Here is a 19,910-nt window from a genome sequence, read left to right on the forward strand (position 1 = left end):
TTCCTTCCCCTGGCATTGGTCCCAAATAGCTGAGTAAATGAAGGCTGGTGCTGGTGGTGAAAACTATACGAGGTCGTATTGAGCACATCGTCCGTCCAATCCTCTCAGTCTCAGATGTCATTGCAGACGCTAGCTAGTTACAGAAATGTATGTAGTGTAGAAGGCCATGCATGCCTGATAATCTTGGGCAGACCCACCACAGAATCCATGGGCAGAACAAAGTATTGTCGTTCAAAAACAAAACAAACAAGTCTACATGCATACATATTATATATATATATATATATATAATGGAAGCAGAGGGAGAGGTGAGGGCATGCATCATGCATGTTACGTATATATAAACGTAGCTAGGGTTTTGATTGTGATGGCTTAGCATTATTGTTAGGTTATATGAAGGAATTTACTCTACTTTTTAATTATGTCATGTCGGTTATTCTGTTCAAACAAGACTGCATACACATAAAGATATACGTACGTATGAGGGTCGGAGTCCTTCCTTATGCTATATTTCTACGATGCACTATGCATAGGATAGGATATATATATATATATATATATATATATACATATACGTGACAGCTTCCTTCCTATATGAAAACAATTCAATGGAAACTTCTTCTTGTTTCTTTCTCCAACGAAGGCAAAGGCAAGGCACCCGCGCGCTTCTTTCCTTTAACTTCAACTTGTCTTTGTCTCAAAAGTCGCAGAAGGACATTCCGACATCCATGTGCTATATCTATGTGTGTGTGTATATATATATATATATATATATATATTTGGACGAAATGTATGTATATATATATCCCAAACTCAATTCCAAAGGTCAAAATACGACAAAGCAACCACACAGGCGTCATGAGATCACCATCTCTTCTTTCGACAAATGCATAATGCAATGCATGCATTGCCCCCACAAAACAACTACTACAACTTTTGAGGTTTAACGATCCAGACCTACGTCACGTCGTTTATAGCAAACTACACTGTACACCTCCCTCTTTCTCTCTCTGTGTGTAATCTATATATATAAAATAAAAAATAGAGAATGATGAAACATTCAAAATATCAAAAAATATCATTGATTAATCCAAACATTAAGAATTAAAATTATTAATTAAATAAAAATAATATGATAAATTCATACTTTTTTAATTTTAAAATAAATTTTAATTTTTTAAAAAAAAAATTTCTCACAGGAGAGGCTAGTAAGCTAATAATAACTAGGCCGCAGAACACGCACTCATTTTCCTCTCGCCACAAAATAAAACATGGGGCATCCCACCAAGACCAAACTCTCTTTTCTATTCTATTTTATTTAAAAAACATTTAAAGAATGAGAAATGATATCATCAGAAACTAGACAGATGCGGCGGAAGGGGGTTAAAGCCAAGCCAAGTATGAAACAGAGGGTGCAACCAAAACGACAGTTAGTTGTCTCATCAGTGCACTTTCATCCTCATTTCCAGTGCACTTAGAACATTTCTATTCGTTGTTGCTTTTTCTTTTTTAGTTATGTACATCAACTGTTGAAAAAAAAAAAAAAAAACCACCAAGTGCCTCATGTCCCACGAACAAGAAGACAAAAAGAAAAACCACATACAGAGCAAAAAAGAAAACAGAACAAAAGTACTGCTGCTGCCCTCAATTAAGCAGCCACTGACAACATCGACGGAAGCAACGGAATGGTGACGCAGATGGATGAAATGGGATGGCGATGGAGATGGATATGGCATGGCGATGTAGACAAGTGAAAATGGAATGGTGAGATCAATTCTCCACTATTTTGGGGCCCCTGTACTTGGCTCCATCTACAGCTAAGTCCTCCGGTTTCTCTATCTCTTGAAGCCAAGCATAACCTTCCTTCTCTTCTTCAGCCACTGATACTCCATCAACTGAAATTCCAAAACAGAAAACCACACAATCAAGATTCTCAAACTTACAAAAGGATCGATCCGCTCTCATTCCCAGTTGGAAAGAAAAATCTAAGTGAAGTTGGTACCTGAGAAATGAGAAAATGGGAAATCAAGGTAGTATTGGCAGTGTCGACCATCGGGATCAGAATATGGGGGGCCGAGCACATCAAGCACCGCGCATGCTGTCACTGCTGTGAAGCAGTGCATGTTCCCTCCATCAGCTGGATATAGGATGGAAGTGTTGCAAGGAGCAGTAAAATCGGCATCAACCTTAACTTTGGCCAAACGAACACCAGGAGGGGTAGCTGCATAAATGAAAGCACTTCAAACTGTTAACTTATTGTGGCAATACAGAGGGGAAGCTTTCTAAAGAAGAATAATAACAGTACCGTAAAGATAACACTCAAATGAAAACTGACTTGAAAGATCTTCCCAAGTGACCGAATATGATTCCTAGCACAGCATTCTTAAAGTTGCTATTAAAACTGATGGTCCTCATCACTTGGTTTTACAGGAAAATTTGAAGCATTCAAAAGTCATAATCAAGAGCTAAAAGTCTAATCTAGAGATCCCATAAGCAATTACATTGTACCTAACCGATAATATGTCCAAAAGATAGGTAGGTTGACTTTTTCGTGAAGGCAAATCAGCATTGCGTTAATGTCAAAGTTTTATATAGAATTAGCCACTTTTATTTCTCATTTTGAGAAGTTATTATCAAGGAAATTTAAAATTTCTGACAGTTCAAAAATAATAATCATCCCATAAGACTTTCTCAAGGAAGATGCTAATCTGGTCCATAAAATGTACCTGCTGCTTTGATTTACATTGCGCAAGAAAGGTCGCATCGCATTATGTCTTTAGTCTTTGTTTAAGGCTCATTTTTGCAGCAAATACCAATCAACACCAAACAGAAACGCATAATCTAAGCATAATGCTTTAATGACTGCTCGTATGCATATCTATAATTCAGTCTGTAATTTCTATCCACAAGGTAGAATAGTACAACCTTTAAAGAAAGAAATTACCTGGTGAAGGATTCGCACTTGTGGATTTGTCCTCTGTTGCATCAGCCACCCAATCATAGGACTTGATATGCATGGTCCCAAAGAGAAGTTTACTGAAAACCGTCATTCCAGGGTGATTATGAAGGGGAAGGACACCTGAAGGTGGCAAGCAAAATATCCCCATCTGCATATAGGTAATGCAATATAAGAACAAAATCAATGGTGGACTGAATTTGCGTCATACATTGCATTAAGTACCTCAAGAAGCTTACTTACTGAAAATTTTTCACACTCGTGAAGGTGCAGGTATGTTATTGCTGGGGTTCGTCTAGCTACTGTCATCCGGAAGTACGGCAATTCAGGAGTGAGGCCGACATCAGCAGGTTTCATGGTATCTGCATCAAAACAAGCCAAGCCTATAAGCCACATTGGATAGATAGTACATTCTTTTGGGGAATAAATTCAAAGAAAAAAAAAAAAAAAGGATCGCGGTCCTTTCAAAAACATAAATTGATCAGGTTAAATGCAAACAACACTCGAGTTAAGTATAAAAAAACAGAGTCCAGCTGTAAAGATATGAAACAAAATGTACTGGTACTGCCACAAAACATTTTTTTATACAGCAAAGTTAGGCCCCAACCCCGAGGATGAATATATACATGCACACATTGGTGCATGTATGCAGCCGCAAAACTGAAATGCATGTACCAATATGCAACGACAGATAATATGATTAAAAAAAACAAAGCCACTGGCAGATAACAGACAGACAGCCTTCAAGATAATTCAAATTCCACACACAAGATTGGTACGAACATGTGAAATAGTGACAACCCACGCCGTCATTACCATCAAAATTGAGACGCACATATCACAAATGACACTATTAGACACGAAAATTTGGTATCTTTGACACAGCAAATACAGCTTAATGCAATCTAAAAGCAACAGAACAACAACGGTTAAATAAAAAAGTTCAGCGATTCTCAAACGGTGAAATTATCACATAAAACCAACATTGAGCCTCAAGTCAATGCAATCATCAAAATTCTGAGATACATCCCACATGAATAACACATTGATCAGACTAAATTTGAAATCAGCCAATGATGCAAAAGCAGACACAAGCATACCCAAAACAGAGCGTAGCCGTTGGATATCTTCAGGGGAGGGAACAATCCCGGCACCACAAAAGGAAAAGACATCCTTGCACGTCTGGTATAGCCTCTGAACCGGCGACATCTTCCGATGACGTCGCCGGCACTTCCTGGTTTTGTTATGCGAATTCGTCTCCACCGGCAATCCGTAAATCTCCTTGTTACCTTTGCGATTGGGCGTCGTCGTCTCAATCCCCATTCACACTCAAAATTCCAGCTTCAATCAAAACCCCGAAAGATATAAAATTTTCGATCTGGGTGTTTGAAAAGCTCAAGAAAATGCAAAATTTCGATCTGGGTGCATACCCAATTGAGGAATAACTAAGAAACAGCCTGAAAACGAGAAAAACAGAGCAGAGGAAACAGAGGAGGAGAGAGAGTGGAGAGTGATAACAAAAGGTACGGTTTCGAGAACGGTTAGTGTGTACTGGATGAGTAGTAAAAGGAGGACAGAGATGTGAAACTTGGCAGCTCTGTTGAAGAAGGAGAAGGTGGGTGAGGATGGAATGGGTATAAAAGGGGACAAATGGTCCTAGGGTTAGCTGAAAGAGAAAGACAGTTGGTTTTGGTATGAGGGAGTGAAAACCAGGGGCCATGTTTGGCTTTCCAGTGGGCTGTTCCAACAGCGGATTTTTATCCACTCCCTCCTTCTCTTTGGCCTTCCTATGTTTGCCCCTCTTTTTTCTAGTTTTCACAGTCCACTCTATATATGGAAATTTATATTCTTATATATTAGGGTTTTTCTTTTTCTTTTCTCTGTTTTCATTTTTCATTTTCTAATTTTCTCTTCTTTCTTTTTTTCTACTATCTAATATCAAAATATTGAGGGGATCCCCGGTTTACAACCCAAATCTTTCGATTTTAGAGGCAAAACCACCTTATGATATGAAGAATTTAAATCCATTCCTGTATTTTTATACACTTTTTTGAGGAAGTAGACTTTATATATACGTCCAACAGCAGATTGTTATGTCATATTCTAATAATAATTACGTGAAGTCAACAACATAGTAACGTATTTATTAACTTTTTGTAGTCTAACATAATATGTCATACGTGCTTACTCATATGAATTTTTCAATTAAAATATTTATAAAAAATTTCATACAATTTTTATATATGTCAAATGCTTGTACAAATTTATGAAAATTGCATGAATACAACTTATATTCATTTTGATTTCTTGTAGGATGATTCCCCAATTATAAACTATTATATAATCTATGCGTGTACTTACCAACCCTTATCTTTTCATGAATATGATAGTTTGATAATATGTTTGATCTAAATTCCATAATTCATTAATGTTCGTTTGGGAGTGACTCTAGATAGATCATAATCATTGTTAGGGAGAAGCAACTTCCATATGCTTCTTCATATAGTCACTTTTTGTGATTTTAAGTGATTAATCAACTTCCAAATGAGCCCTCACTTAACAAATGAAATATAAATTACAGTTAATATCATCTGCTAATAATCCGATATGATTTATTACAATATATAAAATTCGAATCTCTTAGAGCATCTCTAAGGGAGATGTTAAATACCAAACATCAAATTTAAATTTGATGGCTGATGTGGTAATTTGACATCTTACACAATTTTACACTCCACCCGATATGTCAAATTAAATTATTATTTTATTATATTTTAGTGTTGATTCATTTTTAATTAAAAAGAAAAGAAAAAAATAATAAAAAAATAATAATTTGATATCTTGCTTTTGGGATGTCAAAAATAACATTTCAACCTCTAGCATTAATTCCACATCATCTTTGACATATCGATTGGAGTGATGTGAGATGTTATTTTTAGCTGTTGAATGTCTATGTGGCACTTTTGACACATCAATTGAAGATGCTCTTATAAGTTAAAACATTTAAACCTTTTTAGTTAATTAAAAGGTTTGTCTCCTTTTCTTATTTGGGAAGGGTATTATACTTCACCCACCCGTGACAATAAAAGTATAGAATTATGTAGTTTATCAAGAAGAAAAAAAGAACAAATATATTGTATGCATTGGTAATTGACATTGAATACGATGTAAAATAGTAAAAGAAATATTTCCCTTCGCATTATTATTTATTTATTATAACAAGATTGAAAAGGAAACTTAAAATACACAAAACCCTTGACTTTAAAAATAATAAATAATAATACACAAAGCCCTCATTCTCTTTACCCCCAGGGGGATAGACAATAACCCAACGATCTTTACTTTATTTAGTAATAATTATTAACTTTATTTTCATTTTTGGATATATAACAAACAAGGTACTATGATTTGTAAAATGGCAAAGAGTTGGTGGGTTTGAATGGAATTGACTGCAAGAAAAGAAGATAAGCTCTGCAAATCTGCAGTGTTTTTAGTACGTTTTCAAAGCCACACCTTTCTCACGACCCCGCAGAAAGAAATATGAGAGTGGCAAAAAAAGAAAAAAAAACCAGATGACAGATCAATCCCCAATTTCTAACCTCGTGAACTTGTAAGGTCAAGGAGCTAGCATGTTAGTCTTTGTTAGTCTTTTGGAATTATGGCTCTGCCTCTCTGACTCTCTGACTCTCTGACTCTCTGAGTTGGGTTTCTGAAAAAGCTTCTGTTCATCCCCAGCTCATCAGAATTAAGTATGGAAAACGTTTTCTCGACCCCGAAAAAAAACAAATAGTAGGGAAAAGTTTTTGATAATGTATTTAAATATTTATATAATATTATTAGCTATCTACATATATAAGATGCCAAACGAGAGAGTGCATACGTACGTGGTTTTATTAAAGGATATCAAAGGTAGTTTTAGCTTTTATAACTCTATACAAAAATTGGCGCGCACACATAAATATATACAAGAAGAAATTCTTAATTTGGACAAACGAAACTTACCTTGTGTTTGTATTGTTCTGCGTTGTATTTATGTAATTTATTTATTTTTTGGATGCGGAAAAGAGAATTACATGACAAAGTGCTTAGTTCATGCAAACTTAAAAATATCAAAATATAAAGAAAAAACAACAGATAAGAGAAGACGATGATCCCAAATACAAAGGAAGGTGTCGTTGCTAGTTTTTTTCTTTCTTTCTAGATGCTTGGATTTGGATCAATCAATATGGACGTTATATATCATGGTTTTCAAATTTCAATTTCAAAGGTAAGCTACTATTTTCCTGAAATTTGACAAAAGGAAGGGAATATGTTTCCTTAAATTAACGATGATATATATATATATATATATATATATATCACACATCTTTAAGTAGTGAAAAAATTCTAAACCTAATTAATGGGGTTATTGACTATTTGAGGATTTGGTCGTGAAAGCAAAAGCTTGACTGAGATCGATTCACACTCAAGTGATCGATTCAGGACCCGACTTGAGAGTTTTACGTGCTACACGTGCCTTTTCAGTTTGGTCTCTTTGATCTATAACTCTCACTCACTTATGTTGGAACGAAGACATGGTGTAGTCAAGTCAACATGATCAATAATGATGTTGAAAAAACGTTGCCCATTTTGTGTATGCATGCATCATGCATGCGTAACACTTTACATATGAACACAAACATAATTATAGACGAGTGGAATGCGTGAAGCCCAACAAATCGGGTGTCACGTTTATTCATCAAATGATGTGATGTGTTACTTATTAAAATTAAATTAAATTTAAAGTATGACACATCATTAATTTGATCAATAAAATTTAAAGAAAAAGAAAAGAAAAGAGTCTTGTATGCATTTGTAACCTGCATAAATCCTTGGCGGATCAGCTGCCTGCTGAGCATGGTAACATTGCTTGCTTGCTTTGGTTTGTTGGACCTTGGAAGAATCGAGACCGACCGTTAAACAAATGTATAAGTGTCGTGTACGTGGTTGGGCGGCTATCATCATCGTATTGTGTAAGCAAGCAATGACCGCAGAATATAATAGGTATTGGGTGATGATGGATGTGTCTTTCATCTTTGATGAGGTTTCTCTATAGATTTTGGTTCTGAATATTCTGCCTAACTGATGATAAGAGATATATATATATATATATATATATATATATATATATATATCCTTTTATGGCCGGCCAGCCACCCCTCCCAAATACTCTAGATAATGGCGCGCAATTGGTCACGTGGCCAATGAAATCTTGATAGCGCTTCCACATGGAAAACCCTCCTAGGGCACGTGGGATATAAGTTGGTTTAGTTTTACGTGGCAAACAACGACAGGAAGGAACACACAAGAAAAATAAAATAAAAATTATGGGGGAAAAAGAAGAAAAAAGAAAGGTTTATATATCACACCCACCCACTATGTACTTGGCTTGGCCTTTTCAAAATGATATCGGATTAGATGTTTTGTAGTTGTTTTAAGATGACGGACATAGCTTGAGCTTCTTTTAAATATTTGGTTTCCCATAACCTAGAGATTCGAATTCGATTTGTCCGACGATACGTTTTGATATTATAATTAATCACACCATGCTTATTATTAAAATTGTGGAAAGAAAATTCATTGTTGGTCCTTATAATTTATTGGATTTTTTATACTAGTTCATGTGATTTCAATTTTGATAATTTGACCTGAATAGTTTAGTGCCCTCGCAATTTGAGGACACGTTTAAATATTTCGTTCAATTTCGTGACAGAGTAAGCAAGTGTCCCTAACATTTTTAAAATGTAATTGGAAGAAAATCGATATAATTTGAAACATGTCATTAAATTAGGAGAAATATAAAATCACATAGATAAATTTAACATATTTGAAATTAGGAGGAATGATAAAAAAAAGAGGGGCAAAATTAGAGACCAATAATGACATAGCAAAGTTAAAGACCAATAATGACATTTAAGTTTAAAGTCTATGATCCCACATGTTGAACTTGATTAAATTTATGAAAAATATATGATTCAGATTTCATATATATAAAAGAAACAAGAATCACATTCTATACCAATAGAAGTTTTCTTTCGTTTCTCAATGATGAAGTAAGACTAAGTTCATGAGCTTATTATTCTAAGTTGGAACAAGTTGATATAATTTCCTTTTTTACGTCACTATGTCCTTACCGTGTGACAACGTGGGGACGTAAAAAAGAAAAAATATGTACTATCCATTAGATGATTGATGCTTTTCATTCCAATTTAAATATTTCTTGTTCCAAAAAGTAGTTGCAAAGAATTCCAAAACTTGCCTATTCAAGTCAATGATGCGTTATATTAATTAAAATAAAATAAAAATGGTCTCTTGTAACTTTTTTTTTTTTTTTTTTTGTGTGTGTGGACAAATCTCTTGGTCAACGGACTGATCTTTTTTATTTTTTGTGTACATGGGTCCAAAAGATTGGGCCTTACAATGGGCCCACCAATGGCCTTGAGGCCTGATAGTGTCAAAGTTACGGCGACAAAAAAGCCTAGCCCAATATATCACCCGCCACGGGCGACCCGCCACCACGCGAAAGGGTTTTGGGCATTATACAAAATGAAAAGGGCATTTGTGTAATTGCACACCGTCTTCTAATGAACCAGATTTGTTTTCTCTGAATCTGAATTGCTATCACATTCGAGCTCTCATCACAGGTCATCGTCTCTCCCCTGATTTTACCCTCTTTAAACCTGCGATTAAGCTCCGTCTGCTTCGTTAGGGTTTTCATTTTTCTTTCATTGTTTTTTTTTTCCTGCAGAAGGGGGCCTCTGGTTTTTGATCATCCCCTTTCTCTCCTGCAACATCTTCAATTTTCAGATCGGGCAGTGGCAGATCGCGTAAATTTGAATTTGACAAAATGTACGGCTTCGAGGCAATGACGTTCAACATTCACGGCGGGTACTTGGAGGCCATAGTACGGGGACACCGTGCGGGCCTTCTCACTGCCGCCGATTACAACAATTTGTGCCAGTGCGAGACCCTCGACGATATTAAGATGCACCTTTCTGCCACCGAGTACGGGCCCTACCTCCAAAATGGTGCGTTCAACATCTATCTTTCTCTAGTTTCTTCGATTTTGTGAGCCCTCTGTTTGTTTCCTGAGGAAATTGAACAGAATTGGAAAATGAATTTTGGATCGTATGCTTAGATTTAGGCGTTTGTTCTGGACTAATAGTCTAGCTTATCGATCTGAGATGTAGGTTATATTAGGGCTTGGATTCGGTGTTGGTTCAATTGAATTAGAATTAGTAAGAGCAGCACTATGATCCAACCTTAGTGTTTCACGAATGCTATGGTTTTAAATACGCGAACTTTGCAGGTGGATTAATATATTAGGGTGCATTTGGATATGCGTAATACAAAGGGGGATTTGGGTTTGGCTGCTTAGTTTATATTGTTTGCATCAAATGTTAAGTAAAGATAAAAGAGTTTGATACTTTTTGTTAATGGATTGAAATAAAATTTTTTGTCTAAGTGATTAAAGAGTGAATTTGATCTGCACTCTGTATAACTTCAATTGTGTTTCTGAAGAAGAGTATCACAATTAAGGTGTTCCAAAAATACGTGCATCATTGGGACTGTGTGAAACTGAAGGAACAAAAGTAGGCTCAACTTAATGGAAGACAAAAGGATCAATCTTTTTCCTCCTTATGCATACAACTACATTTGACAACTCTCTCTCTCTCTCTCTCTCTCTCTCTCTCTCTCAAGTCAATATTCATGCTCTGCTTACTTGACAACTTTCTTGCAGAACCTTCCCCGTTGCATACAACTACAATTGTGGAAAAGTGCACCCTTAAATTGGTTGATGAGTATAAGCACATGCTATGCCAAGCCACAGAGCCCTTGTCAACCTTTTTGGAGTACATTACGTATGTAGCTTGCTGACTGATTTTTGTTATTTTTTTTAGATGTAGTTTATTTTGTATTTTATTATAATATGAGAAAAGGTGTTGGGACAATAAACTTGATTTGGGCCTTGGCCGGGGTAGTACTGAGCATATAACACTGGGCCACTTTCTGGCCTTTATTCAAGGCTGGAGGATCTCTATGAAGTGTGAAATTACCACCTGTTGTGAACTTTATAAATAATTCATAACTAAAATTGAGTTGTGATTGGGAATTTAATGTTTCTTATGCTCCATCTAGATATGGCCACATGATAGACAATGTTGTCCTGATTGTTACTGGAACCTTGCATGAGAGAGATGTTCAGGAACTCTTGGAAAAATGCCACCCTTTGGGCATGTTTGACAGGTATTGCATCCTCATAGATTTCTGTATTTCATTTTCTTTTATTTTTCCTTGTATCTACGTGTTTTCTATGGCTTTTTTACATTCTATAAAACGCCCAACTGAATTTCATTTTTGTCTCCTCAGCATTGCCACCCTGGCAGTTGCACAGAATATGCGGGAGCTTTACAGACTGGTGCTTGTTGACACACCACTTGCTCCTTACTTTTCTGAATGTATTACATCTGAGGTACAAATTAGTGATCCTGTACCTTTATTTTCCAATTTTTTCTGTTTCTGTTTCGGTAGGCATCCTTAATAACATGTGTTATTGCATTGATGGATGAGATTTTTAATGTCATCATCAAGACAATAATGGAGCCTCATTAGGGTGGGGATTGGGGCTAATATTGAATTTGATAGTTGTAGAAGGTTTCTTATTTTTAGTGTGTTCTGATTTTGTATTGCTCATTCTTTTTTACAGGACCTGGATGATATGAATATTGAAATAATGAGGAATACTCTTTACAAGGCATACCTTGAAGATTTCTACAGGTTTTGTCAGGTAAATTTTTATTTCTAAATCAAGAGTTTCATTCAAATTTTGTATCTTCTCATTAGTTTGGTTTTGATCTTTTGGACAGAAACTAGGTGGCGCCACAGCAGAGATCATGTCTGACTTACTTGCTTTTGAGGCTGACAGAAGGGCGGTCAATATTACCATAAATAGGTATGCAAATATTGAGGTGCTGACAAGTTTTCTTGAGATCATAGCTTATGTGGTTTCAGCAATCTTTTCATGTCCTCATGCTATTTTTCCTATGCTGCAGTATTGGAACTGAGCTTACTCGAGATGATCGCAGGAAGTTGTATTCTAGCTTTGGTTTGCTGTAAGCTCTTTGGTCATCCTGATTTGTTGGTGGCTTTTATATTTTTAGGTTCTATTCTGGATTGCTATCTCTGATAACTATTTGCTTGTTTCTTACAGTTATCCCTATGGCCATGAAGAACTCGCTGTCTGTGAGGACGTTGATCAGGTATGCTGTGTGTTTCAAGTGGTTTTATTTCTTGCCTAAATGGTGCTCCAGCTCTTGCTCCGTCTTTTCGTAAAGACCTTCTGCTATTTGGGGCAACAATAATGTGTTTCCTTCTGCATTATTATGTTTGAAGAAAAAGAATTAAAGTTAAAATTTATGACATTGTTTGTGTTCTCTGCATGATATCACCAGTCTGAATTTATTTCTGCCATACTTAACTTCCTTCTCATCATATCTGGTCTTGATTCTGTCAAATACCAACATCAGTTGGTTATGCGATCTCGTTACTCATATTCTTAACATTTTCAAGTTGTAGTAGTGGTTTTCTCTGAGCCATCTACTTGTTTGTTGTTGTAGGTCCGTGGTGTCATGGAAAAATATCCTCCATATCAGGCTATCTTTTCAAAACTATCCTATGGTGAGAGTCAGATGCTTGACAAGGCATTTTATGAAGAGGAGGTGAAAAGGCTTTGCTTAGCATTTGAGCAACAGGTTGGTACTGCAGTTACTGTGAATCCATGTCTGTTTAATTTTCTAGGCCACACTTATCCTCAGTTCTCCATTCAGTCACTTGACATCTTTGCCTTTCCTCTGACCTGCAGTTCCATTACGGTGTTTTCTTCGCATACATGAGGTTGAGGGAGCAGGAGATCAGAAATCTTATGTGGATATCTGAGTGTGTGGCTCAGAACCAGAAGTCCAGAGTTCATGACAGTGTGGTCTTCATATTTTAGTTGGATTGGGACTCGAGACAGATCATTAGAGATAATTATTTGTTCTTTTGCATAATCTTCTGTAAATCTCCTCCCCGTCGTATCCTGGAATGAATTGTAGAGATGGGGGTGCAGTTGCGTTGTTTGCAATATCTGGTGTTCCTAATAAGCACTTTTGCATATATTCCAATTGTTCTTTTTAGAGGGAAAATGTCTTAAATTCCGAGATCAAACATGTTTCAGTTGTGAGGATAAACTGAATTTATGTATTGTAATTTGAGATATAATATAGTAGCACTTATTTAAACTCATTACTATTTAGCATCTTGCATTTGGAAACCATTCTAACTTCCTGCAGGCTGTGGGCTGAACAGATTGAAGCTATAATCGTTGTCTGTAGATGCTTTCTTCCAAGTGGAAAAACAAAAGTACAATTAACAATACAAATGCGTCGGGGTTCGTCCAGTTGGTCAGGCTAGCGTGCCCCTTCCCTCACCTTTCAAATCTCCGTCTCATAAATTTGATTCACTTAGCTTGTATAAAAAAATAATAAAAATGCGTCTTGACACCTTTGTGATTGATCAAAATTCTATATCGACCAAACGTATATTGGTATGGTAAAAAACGGCATGCCGTTTCTCTGATGGAAAACACACTTTCTTCGCCCGGACAAAATTGTAAAAAACGGCGACTTCTTTACCATTCTGTGCTCTTCGCTCCCAATTGTTAGGGTTTTTATTAATATTTTTAAATATTCATCTTCGATGGAAGCGCCATCATCGTCATCTTCGCCGATGAGTGAGAACCAGAGGCCGTCGTTACCGGCAACAAGCATCACTGATGTGAACGTCGACTCGCTGGCTCAATGCGCCGGCTACCTCAGCCTCCGAGACCTCTCCAACATGTCCATGACCTGCACGTACCTCAAAAAGGTTGCATATTCCGACTCCATCTGGCAACGTTGGTTCAGGTCCAATTATAGTCTTTTTCAGATACTATTTCCTTACGCTCTGTCTACTTCCTGTATTTTTCTGTTTACAGAAAACTCTTTCAAATTCATTTGTTGCAGAGAAAGCTGGCCCCGGCAAACACCTCCCGCCACCTCGCAAACGGCAGGAGTGAGGGAAGCTTATTTGTGTAGGCGCAAGGATTTGCTGCAATTCAAGTTTATCAATCCCCTCGTCGCCGATTTCTATACCAATTCAAGTCCTTTCGACCATGTGTTATTGGACAATAACAATATAATCTTCTCTCAGGTAATATCATGTGTAACCCTTTCTATTCCATGAATCTCTGAGTTTATAATAGTTGGGCATCTTTAACTTTGCTTTATGTTACTTACTTAGGGCTCAATGATACAAGTGATAACGATTGATAGCTGGTTAAGTGGAGTAAACTCACCTGTCACTTTAAGTGATCACAATGCAAGAATTACTTGCATGAGGTGGGCTGTGTGTGGTTTTTTAATCCTAAAATCTGGAATGTTTATGATATTTTAATCGTAAAATCTTGACATGAACTGCAGGCTGTTTCCACTGAATGAAACATCTTTATATCGAAGGGAAGCACAAAACGAGGAGAATGTTTTGGTAACTTCAAGCTCTGACCATTCCATTCGGCTATGGTGGAAGGTATTACATTAATTAAGAATATTTTTATACGCTCTTGTTTGTCGGTTTTTTCATACCTTTTGTTTCTTCATTTTTAATTCAATCTTATAAGTTAGGATGGGTTAGGCTCTTAATGTTTTGCTCTTACCCAATTTATCAAGTATCTGTTTTTGTAATATATCGTTCCCTGTGTGATTTAGTCACTATTATTGTACTGTAATACCGTCGTCAGTAGTTTACATTTTCTGTCCTCTAAAGGTCCTAATCATATTATTTTGTCACAGGGTTCTTGCCGACGATGTTTTAGAGGTCACAGTGGCCCAGTTTCAGCCCTGTCAGATAAATTGTTAGGCAATGGAGCAGGAAAAGTATTGGCAAGTGGAGGGGAAGATGGCACAGTTCGCCTTTGGTCTCTAAGTTCCAGTGGGAAACGTGGCCAGCATGCTTTAAAGGCTACTTTCTATGGGCATGAGAAGCCCATCCGGTTGATGTCAGTTGCTGGGTATGAGGTTGTTCGTTGAGGGGTTTCGTGTTTCTATTTAGTAAAACTAAATAAACGTTGTGCCATTAATGTCTATTTAACATCTAAAAAGATGATAAGCTAATGTAACTTAGAAGATAATTTCCAGATATCCACTGCATCTCATATGTAATCATTTACAAACGTTTCTGTGCTTTGGGTGACACTTCTCCAATTATACTGATCTATGTATTTTGGTCCTATTGATAGGCACAACACCTCTCTCTTGGTATCCGTTTCAAGAGATTCTAAGGTATCCTCAATTATCCATTCAATGCTGTTCTTATCGGATCTGGTCATCCTCGTGAATTTTTGTTATTTGTCATTGTCTGATGATTGCGGTTTCTAACAGGTGAGGGTGTGGGATACAAATACATCATCCTCTGTTCGTTCTTCATGCTGTGTGGGGATGACCTCTGTTCTTGGTGCCCCTATAGACATTAAGTGTCATGAACAATTGGTCTATGTTGCTGCTGGTTCCTCTGTTATGGCAATTGATTTGAGGACAATGCAAAAAGTTGTCATTGCTACAGTAGATGCAAAGCTGTACTCTTTTCAGGCAACGCCTTCAAAATCTTTATTCTGTGTAGGCAGCAATGGCAGGTACGGCGAGTAGAATTCCCTGGTTTCACTTGTTTTTATCCAAGTTGTAGATCTCGGTTTATTGAGAAAAAGATATGCCTGAATGGTGCAGGGCAATGCTTTATGATATAAGGAAGAACCAGGGAACCCTGAAATCAGAACCAATAGCGGAGTTAGATGGTGGACACACAGCGCCGTTGACATACTTGCACATGGATCCATACAAAATAGTTACAGGAAGCCCGGAGGATTTTTATGTTAATGTTTGGGAGGCAAACACTGGTGCAAAAACTAATTCCTTGGATTGTTCTCATCCAGATGAAACATCTACCAGTTTTGGGTGTCGTGCTCTGGCTGTAAATGGGTGTCGAATTGTTACTGGCATTGCCAACTATGATGAAGATGTGGGATGCTTATGCTTCAGGGACTTCACAAATGCTTCTTGTCCTGTCTTTAATCGTGAAGATGATCATGTTGCAAAGTTTTGGAACCCACAATCTTACAGTGATTCCGATAGTTCATATGACTGAATAAATTTTGCCATATATATGTTGTATACAAATATTGATCATATTACAAGTTTGGAGTTGGTTTCTAGCTTATTGTTATTTGAGAGAATCTCTTCAACCATCTATGGGCGGCCGCCACCACCATAGCTGTTATCCTTCTCCTGATCCTAATTACTGCCATAACCACCACCAACTCAGCACCAATCCTCGGCCTTGACGCCTTCCTGACCCACCAATCCATGGTCGTTAAAAATGTTGTTTTAGACTGACTTCCTTGGTCAATAAAAATGTTGTCCTTTCATAACTAACTGGAAAAAGTTGAACTTGCAGCTGTTATTGTCCTACAAACAAAGTATGGACCTTGGGTTTCACGGACAAATGTTCTGTGCATTTCTATTTATTCTCAACAGAGAAGACAATAGTAATATGGCAGTGGAAATCAGTTGGGACAAAAAGTTCGATTTTCCCCATCACACCAATCAATGCTCATAGAGTAATGCTCCTAAATAAAGCTAAAATGGCCAAAGACAAACAATTGTACTCTGTTAGGTAAGAACCATTATTTTACTTGTCAATTTTACATATCGGTGGAGACGACAATTGAACCTCAATCAAAAGTGCATGAGAATGTACGGATGAGCAATTCAGAGATCGTTTATATTTATCTATGTCATTTTGGAACTCTCAAAGTTTTTATATATTTTTTTTCTCTTGTTATCAATCTCAGTCCAATAGGAATATAGATTAAAACGAGGTGAGACGCAAAATCCAAAAGAGTTGGTAAACCTTACAAACCCAAAATCATATACTCGATGTTCTTAAGAATTTTACATGCAGCCAAGCCAATACTCGACGTGATTTAATTTACATGGATATGCAGTTTCATGCTATGTACTTCTGATGTGCCAGTTCTGCTATTTACAAGTGACACAAAATTTCTTCCACATGAACAAGTTCTGTTTCCCATGTTGCATCTAAGAAAAGAAAAATAGAGAGTCCGAGGAGGCATTTGCTTTTGATGGCTGATTGAGCAAAATGGTGCTTGCAATGCTGCTCCATGAGTTGTCTCCATCAGAGTTGGACGAGCAAACAAAAGGGTTGTCTCGGATTCCATCATAGAAAATTCCACTGAACTCATCATCACTACCAACCTGTGTCTGGTTCTTCTTTTCTTCACCGTCAGTACTTTCATCCTCCGAGAAGTTTGCATTCTTCTGAACCAGTTCTCTGAAGATTGAAGACTGAAGGAGGAGGCCAAGTGCGGTGGGAGAAGATGACTTGCTACCAGTGTTAAGTGGGACGCTACTTCTGGTGACTTTTTGCTTTTGAGGAGAGCTCAAGTAACCAGAGGCAAAAGGGTTTGTGTGTGAGAATGAGGGCTCCTCTGTTGGGATGTAGCTGTTGGCCATGAATGCTGGTATATTCTGAGGCTCTGCAACTGTCTCTGGTTCTTGAGTGGCTATCGGATCGTCAGCTCTTGGCTTTAACCATCTTATGTAAGAACTCAAGTCGAAGTTTGTCACAGCATTGATCCCTCTGTACTCAATTGCTGCAATGTCATAGGCACGAGCAGCTTCCTCTTGGGTGCCTGCAATGAATGATACATCGATTGTTTTATGATTTTCAATTACAAATACTTCACAAATATTCAAACTAGTTTTTGGACGTTACATAATGTTATAATCAGATGTAGAAATAACTTACTGTAAGTGCCAAGGTAGAGGTACTTGTTTCCAAAAACTCTTCCTATTCTTGCTTCCCATCTACCATTATGATGGTGCCTGCAATTATGAACCAAATAGTCTTTAGAAACTGTTTGTTCGTTTGTAGTTTTTTTAAAGAAGTTGATTTGATTTGATCACCACAATATTAATAAGAATATTACCTTGCTACTCCTCTGTACTTAGATACACCTCTTGAAAAGCCACTGCTCTTTCTGAAACAAACATACAAATCATTTCAGGAAACCGGCCAAGGAAATTCCTCAGTTCAGAAGTCTTTCAACACAAAACAAAAAATGTTTGAAGTCCTACCTTCGTAACGAGGCCAAAAACTCTTCTTTTGTTACAGTCTGCATTATCTCAATTTCTTCCTCATAGTCTGATATCTGTAAACAGCATCAAGGTGTGAGATCATGAATTTTTACCCCTTTTACTACTAAGCTACATATTGTGTGTCTGATCAGTGATCAGGTTCATACCGCGAAGTTTGTGAAAGTTGACGTTCCCCAATACTTAAGTGCAGCTAAATCATATGCCCTTGCAGCAGATTCTTCTTCATCATAAGCTCCTGAGAACACAAAGATTAATAAAAGATTAATATGTTTCACTTACAGAATTAGCAAGTAAGTTTTAGGACTCAAACTGAACAAACTCAACCATGTAGCAAAATATACTCACCAAGATAAACTGCTCAGTCCCAAGAATCCATTCCGAATCACAATGCAATAGAACACAACACAGGGAACCAGATATCAGCATCCAGGAGGAAAAGCAATAGATAATTAAACAGAGTGAAAGAAATGCAACAATGATATTTACCTTGTTTCCCTTTCTTCTTCTGCGTTGCATTCCAAGAGAGCTTATCCCACAAGTGGGCTTCAAATCGACCAGTCCATCGATGCCTGTTGACAAACAGTTTACCTTAATATTTCTACACATGAAACAAGAAGGAATTTCTGCCTACAACAAGCATAACACCACTGAAATTTGTTTCTGATTCAAACCTGCTGACACCGCGAAATCTTGAACTTCTCTTCATTGTGGTAGCAGAAGTTTGATCAGCTGGTTTTTGTGGCAAATGCTGCTCACTCTGGCTGTTGTCACAACTAGCCGCAACTGCAGCCGGGTCTCTTCTCCTTCTCTTGACACACCGTGATTCCTGAGCCTCACGATCCACTGTGCTCAAGCGGAGCCTCCTAGTTTTCTCTTCATTCTTCACCATCATCTTCTCCATTTCCTATAATAACTAAGCACTCAGGACTCTTTCCTCTGCTTTCTACAATTCTGTTGTTTGTTCCTATGGTTGCTTGAACTGGAAGGATGCTCAACTCTATAATATAACATGTGTGCTAGTTTTGGCCTTAAGCTGTTTTGTTTTGTGTTGCCACAACAATATTAGATCAGAAAACAAAGGAGACGATGATTTCGGAGCATCTGAGACAAATTTCAAAGTCCGTACTCTGTTTGGTAATCCCAAAGATCCAAAAGTCATTGTGGTTTTGGATTTGCTCATATGTGAGGTGAGGCCTCAAAATTTTAGTGCCAGTTACAATTCTTGAAGGGTTTTCCTAGTCAATTCAATGAGTAGATTTCCATAATTCACAAACATCAAAAGCAAATCCTATAGATTTAAATATACCTACGGATATGCCAATGCGTATTTGTTCATATTGAAATTCCAATGCTTATTTGTTCATAATGAAATGCCAATGCTTACCCCATTTCAGCCCCCAAGCAGTCCACTCAAAAGTTTTGCTTCATTTCACAGGAAGCTCAGAAACAACCCTGAAATGACGATTATACCCCACTAAATGATAAGGGCATTTTTGATAGTTCAAGTTTGGTTCCCATTTTTTTTCCCCAAGAACAAGCGATACTGTAAATTAGTACAATTTACGAAGAAGTACTTGACTAATATAGTATGTGCTTCTTCAAAAATTATTTTTTAAGTTATTTGGGAGTATTTTTGGAAAGGCTAAAAGCACTTTTAACAGCATTTG

The 19,910-nt window shown here is 37.1% G+C and overlaps 4 protein-coding genes across 6 annotated transcripts; 2 read left to right on the forward strand and 2 right to left on the reverse strand.

Moving 5' to 3' along the window:
- Positions 1,381 to 4,752, reverse strand: LOC18783973 (plant cysteine oxidase 2). Its single transcript, XM_007215716.2, has 5 exons — positions 4,057 to 4,752; positions 3,200 to 3,318; positions 2,945 to 3,107; positions 2,003 to 2,221; positions 1,381 to 1,895 (listed from the first exon to the last, which is right to left on the reverse strand). Exons 1-5 carry the CDS (start codon positions 4,277 to 4,279, stop codon positions 1,771 to 1,773), a joined length of 849 nt encoding a protein of 282 aa, XP_007215778.1. The 5' UTR covers positions 4,280 to 4,752; the 3' UTR covers positions 1,381 to 1,770.
- Positions 9,590 to 13,279, forward strand: LOC18782442 (V-type proton ATPase subunit d2). Of its 2 annotated transcripts, XM_020560254.1 has the most exons (11): positions 9,590 to 9,639; positions 9,744 to 10,023; positions 10,737 to 10,857; positions 11,135 to 11,242; positions 11,366 to 11,468; positions 11,703 to 11,783; positions 11,863 to 11,948; positions 12,049 to 12,108; positions 12,207 to 12,255; positions 12,613 to 12,747; positions 12,858 to 13,279. In XM_020560254.1, the coding sequence occupies exons 2-11, from the start codon at positions 9,843 to 9,845 to the stop codon at positions 12,987 to 12,989; spliced, it is 1,056 nt and encodes a 351-aa protein (XP_020415843.1). In that variant the 5' UTR covers positions 9,590 to 9,639; positions 9,744 to 9,842; the 3' UTR covers positions 12,990 to 13,279. The 2 variants fall into 2 exon arrangements, with proteins under 2 accessions (XP_020415843.1, XP_007215618.1); XM_007215556.2 differs by having other exon boundaries at positions 9,609 to 10,023.
- On the forward strand, positions 13,544 to 16,288 carry LOC18782295 (histone-binding protein RBBP7). Of its 2 annotated transcripts, none has more exons than XM_007216737.2 (8): positions 13,544 to 13,938; positions 14,038 to 14,224; positions 14,315 to 14,412; positions 14,494 to 14,599; positions 14,863 to 15,080; positions 15,309 to 15,351; positions 15,451 to 15,701; positions 15,793 to 16,288. In XM_007216737.2, the coding sequence occupies exons 1-8, from the start codon at positions 13,733 to 13,735 to the stop codon at positions 16,208 to 16,210; spliced, it is 1,527 nt and encodes a 508-aa protein (XP_007216799.2). In that variant the 5' UTR covers positions 13,544 to 13,732; the 3' UTR covers positions 16,211 to 16,288. The 2 variants fall into 2 exon arrangements, with proteins under 2 accessions (XP_007216799.2, XP_020414431.1); XM_020558842.1 differs by having other exon boundaries at positions 13,734 to 13,900; positions 14,010 to 14,224.
- LOC18783443 (AP2-like ethylene-responsive transcription factor At1g16060) lies at positions 17,164 to 19,144 on the reverse strand. The gene is made up of 7 exons (XM_007216757.1): positions 18,915 to 19,144; positions 18,730 to 18,812; positions 18,390 to 18,478; positions 18,223 to 18,296; positions 18,075 to 18,125; positions 17,894 to 17,970; positions 17,164 to 17,777 (listed from the first exon to the last, which is right to left on the reverse strand). The coding sequence occupies exons 1-7, from the start codon at positions 19,142 to 19,144 to the stop codon at positions 17,164 to 17,166; spliced, it is 1,218 nt and encodes a 405-aa protein (XP_007216819.1).

Source organism: Prunus persica, chromosome G3 (assembly GCF_000346465.2).
Source record: "Prunus persica cultivar Lovell chromosome G3, Prunus_persica_NCBIv2, whole genome shotgun sequence".
NCBI classification, from domain to species: domain Eukaryota; kingdom Viridiplantae; phylum Streptophyta; class Magnoliopsida; order Rosales; family Rosaceae; genus Prunus; species Prunus persica.